This window comes from Polypterus senegalus, chromosome 15 (assembly GCF_016835505.1).
Source record: "Polypterus senegalus isolate Bchr_013 chromosome 15, ASM1683550v1, whole genome shotgun sequence".
Lineage (NCBI taxonomy): Eukaryota > Metazoa > Chordata > Cladistia > Polypteriformes > Polypteridae > Polypterus > Polypterus senegalus.
In genome coordinates, this window is record NC_053168.1 from 108,663,034 (window position 1) to 108,678,743 (window position 15,710).

The 15,710-nt window shown below is 36.6% G+C and overlaps 1 protein-coding gene across 1 annotated transcript in view; it reads right to left on the reverse strand.

Annotated features, from left to right (window-relative positions):
- The window catches only part of LOC120515514 (ATP-binding cassette sub-family A member 13-like), a 449,137-nt gene that overhangs the window by 276,337 nt on the left and 157,090 nt on the right, over positions 1-15,710 (reverse strand). Inside the window, exon 25 of the mRNA XM_039736576.1 lies at positions 5,817-5,919. Coding sequence (XP_039592510.1) covers positions 5,817-5,919 — 103 coding nt within the window. The remainder of the gene's footprint in view (positions 1-5,816; positions 5,920-15,710) is intronic.

Sequence of the window (15,710 nt, forward strand, 5' to 3'; positions counted from 1 at the left end):
AATGAGCTTTTCTGGATACAAAATAAAAGAAGAGAAAAAAGATTGGTTAGTGGTAAAAACTAATCACTGATTATGATTCTGGCTGGAACAACAACACAGGCTCCCAAGGATTGAGTTTAAAGGGCACTGCTACAATGAGGGCTTTAAGGGCTGACATTAATGCATTTATTAGTCATGTATTGATACTTAACAAAACAAAACCTTTGCTACAACCTTGTTAAAGTGACTAAGAACTTAATTTAATTTTTTGTCTCATATCTGATTTATAGATAGATAGATAGATAGATACTTTATTAATCCCACTGTTCAAATTCATTTTGCATGTGTTTCAAAATTTGATGTGAGAGTGCCCAGACATCTATCCTGAATATGCCTTGAGTGCATATAATTAATATAAACAAATCTGCAAGAGGGATGCAGGCTAATAGACCACTGTGAACACAAACAGCATGCTGACTGCTGTGCTACATAATATTGGTTCCAGCACAAGATGGCAAGGAACAGAAATATTGTACCTGTAACTCTGAGTGCAATTATTTGTACATAGACACCTGTGTACATGAGAGAGGAGCCAGAACTGGTTGGGGAGAGAAGCAGAGGGTTTTGATGCAAAACAGTGATTTGACAATTACAGAATTTTAAGGAGAATGTTTGATTACTTATGTCAGCATCTATCTGCAAGACTCCCTGGGAAAATGTGCACATGAAGCAACCTGTAGCAATTGGGCTGTATTGGCTGAGGATAGAGAACTCAAATCCTATTTAAGTCTGACACCTTACTTTCTTTCCACTGAAAGTCAATATTTTGCATGCTGCGTCAATATTTTCATCTATTGTGACTTTCATTATAGGCATAAGATGAAGGCTGCATAAACACTAATGTAAAATTAATTGGTGAAGGTAAATTTCCAGGCAATCCCGATTCAGGTTCTCAAGCACAGGTTACATTCAAGTTCCATATATTTTTAATCATTAAGTACCACATACAAAAGTCTGAAGTGCTCTGATCTCATACATATGAATGAATACATTGGAATTGAGTTGCAATGTGAATGGAGCATAATAGACGAATTATAGCAGGGGTGTCAAACTCACTTTTACCAAGGGACACAAATAACATTTTATATACCCAGCATGGGTCGGAATATATCGACAAACAACCACCATCATATTTTCTTTTCTAAACAAAACATACAAGTTCCTTGGTCATTGCAATCGTATAATCTGGCTGGCTGGTTACAAAAGCTACCAGCAGTCACAGCAAGTGTTTCCATGTTAGGTGGAGTGGTGGCTCTGAGGCTAGGAATCTGCACTGGTAATCAGAAGGTTGCTGGTTCAAATCCTGTAAATGCCAAAAAAGTGACTCTGCTCTGTTGGGCCCTTAACCTGCAATTGCTGAGCGCTTTGAGTAGTGAGAAAAGCGCTATATAAATGCAAAGAATTATTATTTTATTATTGTGCAGCGAAAAAATGACATCAATGCAGAGTCTGTTGACACCAGCATTAATTTGCAGCACTTGACCACATTAAAAAAAACAGGTGATGGATTACACAGGCCACATTCAGACCTGGTCAAAAACAGATAGCGGTCAAATTAAACAGGAGTGGAAATACAAACGTGTTTTCTGTCCAAATACAATAATCATGTCAGTGGAAAAGACAAAAGAATTGTGTAGGGCAAGTGCCATGGAGGGGTGGTCAGCCTGGACACTAACCTGAGCAGCTTTAAAAAGTGGATGTAGTGGCAGCAGAAGTGTGTGGGAAGCTGAGATACCAATTTTGTTCATGAGATCATCACGTCTTTGGCATCATCCAAAAACTCTAAAGTTCTTTATGTCAGTGTGGCATGTCACCTTCTCTTATTGGGTCATTAGAAGAAGCCCATTTCCATTTTAACTACAAGCCAGTAGCAGCGATGTGAAGTGAAGTGCAGATAAACACAAGTGGACAATGGAGTTGTATTTAATGTCAGATGTTAATGTAACCTGGCTGAATTATATATGAATACAATCTATATATGAAATTCACATTAAAAGTGGTCTTTGAGAATTTAACGATTATCGCAGGCAACATGTAACATATTTTAAATGATAATAAGGGGAGCTGCTTCAAAAAGGTGGGCCTTGAATTTGACACCCCTACATTATACATAACCCCTATTCCAGTGGTTCCAAAACTCCTCTGTGGATTCAGGTTTTTGTTCCAACCAGATTCACAATCGGTGATAATAATCGATAACAATTGATCTAATTAAATTAGCTGGTCGTTTTTACTCTTTTCTTGTTCTGCATTCATAAAAACACAACAGTCTGGTTTTTACATTTATAAGGTTAGAAACATTTCTATTTTTTTCTAAAGCTATAAATGCTTAACTCTCTTTTATTGTTTTCCTATTATTTTCCCCTTTTCCTGTGTAGTTTGCTCCCTTCATTTAACCCTAATAGTAATAATTAACCAGCACAGCAGACACCCGGGATGATGGAAGCAGCAATGACTTCAGTGTCAGACTCACTAATTAGTAAAGAATCAATTAAATAACCAGAACCCCTGGGAAAGCAGAATGAAAATTTGGTTAAAAATACTGATAACGGCTTAAAAAATACATATTCCCCACATAACTGCTTATTACATTTTAATAAAAATCTACCAGGCTTAATTTGTAATTTCTATATTGACTCCAAAACACAAAAACTAGGAAATGAGGACTCACTTAATTAGGCTAAGAGTCCAATGAAAAACAGAAGTTGGTTGGAACAAAAACCTGCAGCCACAATGGGTCTCCAGGATCGAGTTTGGGAACTACTGGTCTATTCTAATCTGTTACTCGTTATTATCCAAAGGTTTACTGTGCATACAATTAGCCTTGAGCAGTTTCTCTTAAACTGTGGGTCATAACTCAGTGCCGTATTTGTGATTGGTTGACCAATCTTGTGTGGTAAAATTAGTCAAGTTCATCCCAGCTTGAATTTTGTGTTTTCAGTAATCGAACAAACATGTCTTTCACACTACCAGTAATTTGAATTTAGTTGGGCCATTGTAAAACAGTGTTACAAGATGGAATTCTTCCTCGTCGAGGCATGTTAAACTTAACGAATAGTCTTCTTTGTACCCCTGCTACAGATTTAGATTCAAAGTATGTCATAACGGTGAACTCTGGTTGAAGCACCCACAGGTTGTCCATGTGTAAAGAAATTGCTTTTAGTATACAACATATATATACCAACCCTATTCACTCTGTTCCCTTTATAATATCCTGAAAATTGTCACATTCTTCCATTGCATCTGTTACAGCACTACTTTGACATTTCAAAGTAGTGCTGGGGTCCCTTCACCTCACAAGCGTGTCCACGTGTTATTCCCTCATCTCGCCCCCCTTTCTTTCTTCACGTGTTTGCTTGTCAGTCATCTCACTTTGACTGATTCACTGTTTGTTTGACAGTAGGTGGGGTTGTGGGAAATACTTTGAATATTTTATAACAAAAGCTCCCTGTGATGCGTCAACACCGTTGTTTTGTGTACTACCACAGTAAATGGTAGCATGAAAGACATGTTTGTTCGATCAGTGAGAACTATTAGAATACCATAAAATATCCTAAGCTTGAGACAAGCTGTATGATGTCAGTCAGTAGCATTAAGCATTTCAAATTGGACAGTAAACCGAACAATGCCCCTTATAAAATACAAATAGTGCGTACATTTTTTGTAGTAAAAATTTAGCTACTTTTTTACTCATTTTATTGAAGTGTTAAATGAAAAACTTTATTTAAAAAATTTTATTTAAGACAAAGTAAATAAACTGCCTCTGTTAATTGTTTTTGACCACTTCATTCCTTATTTTCTTACTATGAATCAAGCAACTAAGTTCAGTGACCATTCATACTAATCTATCAAAGATGATCATACTTTGCGCCACACCCCAAAAATGTATTTCTCTCACCTTAATTAAACCTTACAGTAAGCATTTACACTCGCACTGATATACCTCAGAAATCTGTTCTGTTTTTGAATCATAAGTATTGTTTTATCAACTATGTGTTTGCTTTCCACTTTTCTCTTTTAGTAATATCCATGTGAGAAATATTCCAGAAAGGAAACAAAAATGTATAGAGCTTTTTATTATATGGGCCATTGTTATTTGCCTGTTTATGGCTATGATGTCAATATAATAATAATCCTCTCCTTTGGTCCTAGTATGGTACTGATTGTCTTATTTGTGTCCTCAGATTAAAACGTTTAAGAACCCTTGGCATGGTGTTTTTGTTTTCCTTTCTTTTGTCACTTTGTTTTCTGTATTATGCTTAAAAACTAAGAGAGGAAAATGCAATATGCTTTAAATAAAGGATGGTTAAGAATGTTTCAGCTAAACACTGTTAATGAAATATCTGCCCGAGAAGAATTTATATTTGCTGAAATACTAATTTGTGCCCTTTTGATACTGAAGAGCAGGTTATCTCTGCTCCTACCATCCATAAGAGATGGATATAATAGAGGCTACTTAAACTTTCATTTAAGCTGACTCACAAACATTCTTTTATGATCATCTCTCATTTTAACTTTTGTAATTAATTGTATCTCAAGCTTCCTCAGCATATTTGCAGTATTATAATACAGTGCTGTAGGATGACGAATGTTAAGGATATCTCCGGTAAGATCTAAGGGCTATTCTGAAAGTGGCCATCAGTCATGAATGATTGAAAGCCAACAAAGGTTTATCATGGACTTATGGCCCCTGTTAAGCTGTCAAAGACTACTTGACCATAGTGTATGGACATTTTTATAACAACATTTTCTTTTTCTTATTACCATTGAGTCCTAAATGTGAAGGATGTCAAATATGTTTATTAACCAGAATGGAGCAGTGTCTGGTATAGTCATCTGACAAAACTTGGGACCTACATTCTGAATGGGATTTCTGAGGCTTACAGGGTATCTCCTGAAACTCCAGTGTTCTTCACATGTGAACATGAACCATCCATCTCATGGCACTCCAAGGTTTTCCCACTCTCTGCAGTCAGGTTTGTATAAACAGACTACCAGGACAGGAAGATATATCGTCCGACACAACAGGCTCAACTGCAGTTTGTGTGTGTGTCGGGTCACTTGATTAACTTGTGGTATGCCTAGACATGCGGGCTGGTTGGTTTGAAAAAGAAGGGAAAATGTATGCCCTCTGAAATAGCAGCAGTCAAAAAAATTACAATAAAGCAGTGGATAATCCATTCATTGTCTAATCCAATTCTCCCAGCCTGTTTCTTGGAGATCTGTTTTAAGCTTATTTTACTTCTCTTTCAAATAAAAGAACAAATGATTAAGTTAAATCGTTATTCTAGTGCACTAGGTTGTAGACAATTAGCAGCTGGTACTTGTACCCTTGTGCATTTAATACTTTGGCTTTAAGCAATATCTGTTTATTAAAAATAAATAAATAATGGGAAAGTGCTGTCTGTTTTCAGAATTTTTCATTCATTCGTGTTGTGGACCCTATTTAGAGAGTATACCCATGCTGGTGATTATTAAAACAGAGCAAAAAGAAACACTAATTTTCATTCAGGCAGTAGCATTCAAAGGCAGTGGATATCATTAATATATTCTTTTTCCTTGAATAATTCATATGCTTCTGACTTGGGGCAGAGACTCTTGTCTGCAGATGCAAAGTAAATTGGATTTTAAATAACATTTAAATGCTGGCTGCCTTTTTTTCCATTTACGGAGATAAGTGTCAAAAAACATCTGCCATTACGGTATAACCGTAACAAGAAACAGTTCAATTAGGTGTATATAGGAGGCAACGCTGTGAATATTTATTTGATAGTTACCATCTTCATTAATTGGTTCAGTGCTGTTGACACTGAAGGCTTCTGCAGCAGGCGGTGGCACAGACAGCTTAATCTCGGGATCATGCAGCAGATTTAGGAAGACCTGTAGGGGCGGGAGAAGGTGGATGAAGGTACATTAGCCATATTTCTTTAAAACTGTTCAAAGCTCTTTTTCATATTTGATTTGCTAACTCATTCCAACAGTCTACCAAAGTTTAAAATACAGGTAATAACAAAAATCTGAAAAGATTGGTATTATTTAAATAGGTATTCAACAACAACAACATTTATTTATCTAGCACAATGGTTCCCAAACTCGGTCTTGGGGACCCACTATTGCTGCAGGTTTTTGTTCCAACCAACTTCCATTTTCCATTGGACTCTTAGCCTAATTAAGTGAGTCCTTATTTCCCAGTTTTTGTGCTTTGGAATCAATGTAGAAATTACAAACTAAGTTTGGTAGATTTTTATTAAAATGTAATAAGCATTTATATGGGGAATATGTCGTTTTTTGTATGTCATTAACAGTATTTTCAACCTAATTTTCATTCGGCTTTCCAGGTTATTTAATTGATTATTTACTAATTAGAGAGTCTGACACTGAAGTCGTCTGGTTGGTAGAAAAACCTGCAGCCACAGTGGGTCCCCAGGACCAAGTTTGGGAACCACTAATGTAGCATTATTTCATACAAATGATGTAGCTCAAAGTGTTTTACAATATGAAGAAGGAAAAAATATAAAAATAAAATTAGGCAATACTAATTAACAAAGAATAAATTAAGGTCCGATGGCCAGGGAGGACAGAAAAAAAAAATCTGCAGGGGTTCTGAGGCCACGGGACCACCCAAGCCCCATGTTATCTGGGTTGAATGACACTGTTACATATGAGTATACGTGCTAAGACAAGCAACCTATTGACAATAATGGCCAAGAAAAAGAAGGAAAATGAATGTATTCTGTGGAAGTCAAATATAAACTTCTGTCATTTTACTTTGTATTAAGTACAAAGTTTCAATTTGTTTAACCCTGGCTGAGATATGACAATAGGAGTTAAAAAAGACGAATTGATCAGATACCAATGAAATTGATGTACTTGCTTATGACTTTAGTGGACAGTGCCTACATAATGTTTTCATATCCTTTGAATCACAATAAATATAATTTGGTATTTTCTGATCAACTAAAAAACACTCAAAAATTGAAAACAGGTGTCTAAAAAGTAGTCTAAAGTAATAACAATTATAGTCTGTTTACGGGGTTCCTAAGAACTGGGAGTGGAGTTAAAGAGCTCCAAAGTCTGTTTTTCACACTTCACAGAAGAATCTTTCTAAAAAGTCTTTGGAAGACCCAAAAGATTAGAACCATCAAGGGCTGGCCAAATGAGGAATAAAGATAGTTCTTTACATGGTTCAAACCTGAAAAGGCAGATTCAGGTAAAGATCTTGTCAAGTAAAAATGTGTCCTACCTAAGAGGTCCTAAAAGGTTCACGTTAACTTTAAGTTTGTAGGAGTAAATTTTGACTTCCCATATAGCAGTCTCAATATCATAATTTAGATAACGAAATTTGACATGGTTATGGAGGTACACCTAAAACTTAAAACACATTAAAAAATGTATATATATATATCTTAATGCAGAAAACCTGTATAACAGGGGCCCCATGCATAACACCGTGCGTAGAATTCGCACTATAACATGATGTAAGCACAAAAGCCGAAATGTGCTTAAGCACAGAAAAATCCAGAATCTGTGCGTACTCCAACTTCCACGTTCTTCCACTCCAAAAATCCTGGTCAGCGTGAAAAGTAATTCTCTTGCACGCGCGTGCTGTCCCGCCCAGACTCCTCCCAGAATTACGCCTCTTTGAATATGCAAAACAATATAAATAGCCCTTAAGCTCAGTGTTCTGTGAAAAGACAATGGGAAAAGCATGGGGGAAATTATAAGAATTTCAGCGAATACCAAATGGAGGCAAAGGAAAAACATACTATTTGTTGATTTAAACAGTGGTATAAACAACAAAAGGAAGTTGATCGAGTGACATAGCATGTCGGAGAAACTCGAAAGCTCAAGTTCACAAAGTCACACAGTGCCAAAATAAAAAAGAAGTCACATATCAAAGTCGCCGTAAAAAGGCGAGTTGTAGCCCACCTTCTGAGCTTATTGTCAACTTTAATCTTGAAATTTCCACTTTAATCACGTAGTTTATTTTGTCATTAAAGTAGAACATCATAAACTTCATCTTAAAATCATTTAATTTACTAGTTTCTCAAATCCCATCGTAACTAAAGTAGCATGTTAAATGCTTTGTTTTGTATTTGATCTTTCTATGTGCTCTATGTGTATGAATCACTACGTGCTTCCGTTCTTTCTCTTTCTCCGACAGGACACAGAATCCATTACATTCATGATATTACAGCTCTCTGAATAATTAAAATACTGAGATGTATATGTGATATCATTTTCATGATGATTGGAATGAAAGCATGTTATTAAACATGGGAACACAATGGCGTAGTGATTGTTCATGTCTCTCACAAGATGCTGCTGCGCAATGTGCGACCTCCAATGAAATCATTTATTGTAGCAGTACCGTCTCTTTCAAACGTACTAACCTGCTGTTCCTGTCCTTACTTTTCTTTCCCCAAATACCCAATCACCACACAATCAGCTCTGTAATAGACGTTAAGCCATCTGTAACCTTACAACGACGATTCTTCAAAACTTTTAAGGAACATTGAAATATCTTCATAGTACGTGTTTAATTATTCTATCCATCTATCCTTCCAGTGTTGCGCCAGCCTCAGGAAATATACAGCGCGCAAGGCAGGAACAATACATGAACTTGCTAGCGCTGTGGCACTGTGTCCTCACATGTTTAATTATTAACAATACAGATTATTTAAATGAAGTTAAAGTTTTATCTGTATAAAATAATCAACATATTTTACTACATTTCATCTTAAAAATGATATCGTCATCATATGTAAATACGAGATTTATAAAGTGGTGCAGATTGTGTAATATTATAACTGTAGTGCAAGTTTACAGTGAGGTAATTGTTCTTATAAGTACAAACAGTTCTACAAGGAGCAATTGATTGAATGTGTTTATAGTTCTTGGGATGAAACTGTTTCTGAACCACGAGGTCCGTACAAGAAAGGCTTTGAAACGTTTTGCCATGGCTTTGGCAGCATGTGCTTGATGCTGTACACCGATAATTCTCTTTCTGATCAGCTGCTGCTGTGATTCCCCACTCAGATACAGTGATAAAAATACTCCGAGTGGTGCAGTGAGAGTAATATGGAAAAGATGATCCAGTGTGGAAACCCTTAAAGGGAGCAGCCAAAAGAAGAAAAAGAAGAAGGAGATGGTGCAGTGAGAGTAACAACGCTAAAGCAGTTATGGTACTGTATTTGGAATACTATGGCTATTCCCTGGGCCATTATATTGTTACAGGTAATCTACAATCAGATGCATTACACTAATAAACAATATGCGGTTAGTTTCAGCGTATTTATAAAGCGGCATCAGAAATGTGGTTCTAAGAAATAAAGGGTAACCACACCGGAACAGTAGCACTGCTTTGACGCTGGGTGCCACCAGTCTGCAAAACCGAGCAGAGAACTTGCGTACAACAGGGTATGAGGTATCGTGGAAAAGTGCGTGGCTTTATGCCAAGTGTATGTTTTATACATCGCGATTTGAACGTGGAAACATTCTTACGCAACATTTTTGTGTGTACGCACTGTTTATGCATGAAGCCTCAGGTGTTCCCAACTTCAGTTCTCGGGTACCACTGTAGTTACAGCCAGTTTCACAAACAAATCGTTCAGTCTTCTAAATTGTCCAATTGTTTAATTAGTCTTTTTCCTCTCTTTTTATTGCGTTCACAAAATATGTGCTAGCATATTAACATGTCAGCTAAATATCATCCATCATCCACACTGCCTTGCTATCAATGTCTCTGCTATTGTGAGTCAAGAATTTGTTCTTTTTTTGGGTCAGAATGGATTCCAGTATTGCAGCAACTCCTTGCTGGGTTGTAACCAAGCTGTCATGTTCGACTCAAACTATTAGTTCAAGGTGGACAGTTCACAGCATTTGAATTATCAAGAAAATCCAACAAAGCTGGAGTTAAACAACAACCCTTTGATTGTTCTTTGTGTTCTACTCTCAGTCAAGCCTCACTCAACAACCCCTTACAAAAGTGCATGATACTCCTTTTTATATAACAGTAGCTATAAGCAGCACACGCCATTGCCTGGGTAAGTAATGTTAAGCTCTGGTCATTTTATCTGCTTGTCTGGCTTAAGCCTGTTCAGATGTTGCACTTGACCTGAGCCAGCAGGTGGCACTGTTATGCAGACTGTAGCAGAAAGTAAAAAAGAAACCCACAGCTTTTCTAATAAACAGTATGTGATAAAAATAGTTAAATACTGCAAATCACATCTCTGCCTCATCATATTATGGGGCTTGAATATATGTCCACCAGGAAGGAACAGTGAAACTTAGCAACTATGTCTTCTTGTTGAAAAATGTTATCTTCAGTCCTGTTATTACCGTGTCCTCATTGTTATGTTTAAGACAAGTGTCTGTTTTGTTCATTTTTCATTCTTTAATTATTCTTGTATTATTTTTGTTTATATTTGTTCTTTATATAATTATGTATTTTTTGTTAAATTAGTTTATTATTTAGTTTCTATATTTTATTCTACCAAATTCCTTGTATTTCGTGGATGGTTCCATCTACTCATCTCTCTCTAAGGACTTCCCACGCCCCTCTAAAGGCTGCGGGACCAGGCAGTTAAATGTGGTACATTGTATGCACTTGGCGTTGGTGAGTTTTCTTATTGTTATTATTGGATTTTTGATCTTCTTGCTTTTTTTCTTGACCACTATATTTGGACTGTGTATTGGATCTCTGTTTTCTGTTTTTTTTTATTGCTCTTTTTTAGGCAACTCCTTTTTGTGCTTTTCTGCTCATTGAGCTTTCTTTTTTTATTCAGATTTTTTATATTTATTGAAATACATTTTTTACTTATGAAGATTCCATGTTTGTCCTGTTCATCTTCTAGACAAGGGTTTACATCATCCTTTTTCTAGATTGGCATTTTTTCACATAATTGGGGCATTTAAGAACATATTTTTAAATTTTGATTTAAATGTGCAGTTTTGCCCCGATGTAGGTCGAAGCCAGCCAGTGTTGGTGGATCTCAGGCTACCTTTGTGTGCATCTTTGCTGGGCAGACTGTGGAAAATGCCAGCTTGCTTTCCTGGCCATTTTGGAAGCCTCACACCACTTTGGCCATTTTTGTTGAGTGAATTAATACATTCAGCATGGGGCAGCTCAGAATATGCTATACAATTCAATGACTGATTTGAGGTGCTTCAATCTGTTTTATTGTGGCTGTATTGCATAACCGGACTGTTGATTGGTGCTCAAATGGCTGTGTAAGAAAACAACACAGAATGTGATAGACATAAAGGTGCTGTGAATGAAAAAGTGAGCATCTGTCCAGAAACCACCATGTCTTTTTGTGATTCAGCAAGTGTCCCATCATTGACTATAAAAAAATTACTTGAGTGCACATAGCATAAGAAACTAATATGATTTGATAGCACATGTGCCACTGGTGCTGGCAGATGTTGTAATTCATGCATAGTCAAATCAGGTGATCTCAGGGCATACTGACAGATCTGCTGCTATATCAAACCCTCTGTACACATTTGTGCACAGCAACACTTGTTACATGCCATTGTGAACTATAACCATTGAAGAAAAAGAACTTTAGAGTCAAAAGTAGGATTATATGCAACATGAAGCTATGGAAATTTGACAGATTGGGGCTGGACATGTTGAAAATGTCAAAACGTTCCCCACAATGGCCACTGCGAGCAGATGAGCAAACAGAAAATATATCCTTACCTCAAGAAATAGTACCAAGAATCTGTGATAAAATGTGCTCTTTTCATTTAGCTTTTGTTATCTTAAGTATGCCTCAGAAATATGGAAGACGGATTTTATTCCCTTGAAACCTTTGTGCTTCAATGTGAATGTATTCGGTAAGCTTTAAAGCTTTTGTTTTGACATTTGGATTCCATCTCCATCACCTCCATTTTAAAAACAGAACAGGTTAGGTATTTTTTAAATGTTACACAAATGCTTCATTTTAGAACAGCATTATAGGCCCCCGGGGAAAGCAGTGCACTGGGGCCCCTACCTACACAACCACTCACAGGAATAAAAATGTAAATGGTCGATAAAATTAAACATATAAAACATGCTGTACAGCAAAGATTAATCAACACAAACGTTTGAATAATATAACGTGAGACTAGAAAAACACAAAAATTTCAGCATATAAATGATACCCAATTGGTAAACCATGCAGATGGAGATGGCACAGTATGAAATTACTATGAATTATTTATTATTAATCAAGTGTTCCACACAAACATTTGTGAAATCTCTTTGCAGAGAATTGAGTTGAAGTGACATTAACATATACGCTTTTACATTATGTAGTGTGTGAGCTCCATACACATACATGCACGTGAGGTTTGGGAAGTGGCCGTGATGCTGAATCAGAGGCGAATGCCAATGTCCACTTGTAACACAATAACAATTATTTATAGTTTAGTATAGTATAGTATTTATTTATTGACAACAAGTCACAACATACATACATAGATTAGCATGGGGCCCCTATGCTCATGTAGCCCCCCGGCAACTGCCCAGCATCCCCATGCATTAAGATGGCACCATTTTAGAACACAGCTTTAAGTTTCAAGTTAATATATGCCATAACCATGAAGAAATAACTTTGACTTGAAAAATACCAAACATATTCTTCAATGTCTGATTCGATTCCTGAAGGGAGAGCTCTCTGAGGGGTACTAGCAAGGGCGTCCTCGCACAATCAGAAAATATGCAATCTCTAAATCACAAGTGCCAAAGCGTTTCCTTGACAGCTGCAGAGGTCTACCATTCTGTCTACAGAATAGGGGCCTTCAAAAGCCAGCTCAGCTGCTTTGTCTCATGATCTGTAACAGGACACATGGATTATGAGATAGATGAAAACATTACTAAATGTTATTCTAAAGTACACGGCTATTTTTAAAACTCTGGAAGTCTCACAATTCTCTTTGTTTAGTTAAAATACATCTTTGGCATTTCCACTCCTCTGATAAATTGACCTCTCTTGGCTCTCTCAGCATTCAGAACTCTGCAATAAGTGACAGAGAGTATATTATATATATATATATATATATATATATATATATATATATATATATATATATATATTTATTACCTTCTTGTCTTCAACAAGTTTGTAATGGCCTTTTGGGTAAAAGAGAAAATCTCGCAAAATGACATAAATGACTTCATCATGTAATTGTTTCTGTTCTCTATACTGTGAGGTCAGTATGAGGTCCAACAGAAGTATTAAAGGTAAGTTCTGATATGAAAGATATACAGTAACTGCAGAAAATAAGTAGTATGTTAATATTTTTAATAGTGACGGTTTTGTCACACAGCAGAATTCACTGTAGATTAAACTGGCTAATTGCCCCATTTAATCTGGTCGAGTTGTTGCCTGGCTTGCTTCTGACAAGAAGTGCTGAAGTGTATATTATTCTAAGTTTGCATCCCAAGGCACAGAGAAGTGAGGAACTAGTTGACAAAAAGGCACATCTTACTCTGCCAAGTGAAGAGAGTGTAGCCTTTTTGGAAGATCTAATCCAGACCTTCAAAATGATTAAAAGACACGGATAAAGTGAACCCAGCAGAATTCTTCCAATTAAATAGTGAAACTCATGCACGTGGACAGGCAGTGTTAATTTGAGAGGAATGGCATTCAAGGCAGAAACTGAGAAGTGTTTTTAGAACAAATAACTTGACAGACATGACAATGAGGCAGAGAGCAGGAGCTGGCTAGTGTTATGGCCTTACCAGGGTTCTGTCCCTGGTCTCTTGTTTTCCATTGTTAAGTCTGTTTATCTTGTTATTTTTTTTGATGGTTCTTGGTTATTTTTGTATGTTAATGTTTTAGTTAATTTGTATTTTTTTTACTTTCATATAATTTTTTTTAGATATTAAACTATTATGCTATTGTTAAGTACGTTGCTTTTTATATGTTGAGGCATAGTGTAGAATTAAGTGCTTTTTGTGTATTACGAGTGTTTTTTTTACTCAAGGACTCCATTTTCATGATTTATTTCTCATTTTGACAAAGTTTATTTTAATGACCATCTTGTTTACGTATCACTATTCAGATACTTCATGCTACCCTGATCGCCATGATAACTATGTAATAGATGTAATTCTGTTTAGTGCGTTATCCCTCAGTGGATGCTCTACATCTCAGTTCTCTTTAGTGACGGTTAGCTTATTAACCAAGCAGGCCTTAGAGCTAGGCTTGTTTTTGCTTTATGAATTTTATTTTGTCTTCCACTCTTAAATAACACCTTGTCCTCTGATTTTTGGTTACCTGTCTACTGTAGTTTGGAACTTCTAGTTTTGAACCTTTGCTATTCCTGACTATGTTTTTATCTAAAGAAGCTTCTCCTGGGGCCTCATGTATAACGCTGTGCGTAGAACTCGCACTATAACATCGCGTAAGCACAAAAGCCGAAATGTGTTTACGCACAGAAAAATCCAGATGCAGGAATCTGTGTGTACTCCAACTTCCACGTTCTTCCGCTACATAAATCCCGATCAGCGTGAAAACTAACGCTCGTGCACGCGCTTTATGTAACGCCCCAACTCCTCCCAGAATTACGCCTATTTGAATATGCAAATCAATATAAATCGCCCTTAAGCGCAGCCTTCTGTGAAAAGACAATGGGAAAAGCACGGGGGAAAATATAAGAATTTCAGCGAATACCAAGTGGAGGCAAAGAAAAAACATACTATTTGTTCAAATACACGTGGTATAATCAACAAAAGGAAGTTGATCGAGTGACATAGCGTGTTGGAGAAACTTGAAAACTCACATTCACAAATCGCACAGTGCCGGAAATAAAAAAGAAGTCACATATCAAAGTCGCTGTGAAAAGCCGAGTTGTAAGCCCACTGTCTGAGTGTCATATGAAAGCTTATTAGGGTACAGAGAAAAAAAGGCACACAGTGAGGAAAAAGCACAAAATGTCAACTTCAATCTCAACATTTCCACTTTAATCACGTAGTTTATTTTGTCATTAAAGTAGAACATCATAAACTTCATCTTAAAATCGTTTAATTAACCAGTTTCTCAAATCACATCGTAATTACAGTAGCACGTTAAATGCTTTCTTTTGTATTTGATATTCTATGTGCTCTATGTGTGTGAATCACTACTTGCTTTTTAAACCGGCTCTCTTCCTTCAACTGGACACAGAATCAATTACATTCATAATATTACAGTTCTCTGAATAACTAAAATACTGAGATGTATACATGATATCATTTTCATGATGATAGAAGTTAAAGCACGTTATTAAACATGTGTTTCACTTCGATGAAATAATTTATTGCAGCAATACAATCAGGGGCGCTCTAGGCTTGTGGTGGCACTGGGCAGAGGAAGAATCGGTGGCTCCTTCGCCCGCCCGTCAGTAAGGTAGCTTATGCACAGTGGATGGCTACGTCCGTTGCGGACACTGCATAGCCGCCTCGTGCTCATGACACAAGCATTTAACTTTTGCCAAAATTTGTCGCTGTGTTTTTAGCTGTGTTGTTATTTTCTCTTTCTGTTTTATATTCAATATATATTGGCGTAGCCGTCACTGCAGTCAGTGCTTTTCTTTCCCCAAGTAACCGATCGACATACAATCAGCTCTGTAATAGACATTAAGCCATCTGTAAGCTTAGCGCCGATTCTTCAAAACGTTTAAAGAACATTGAAATA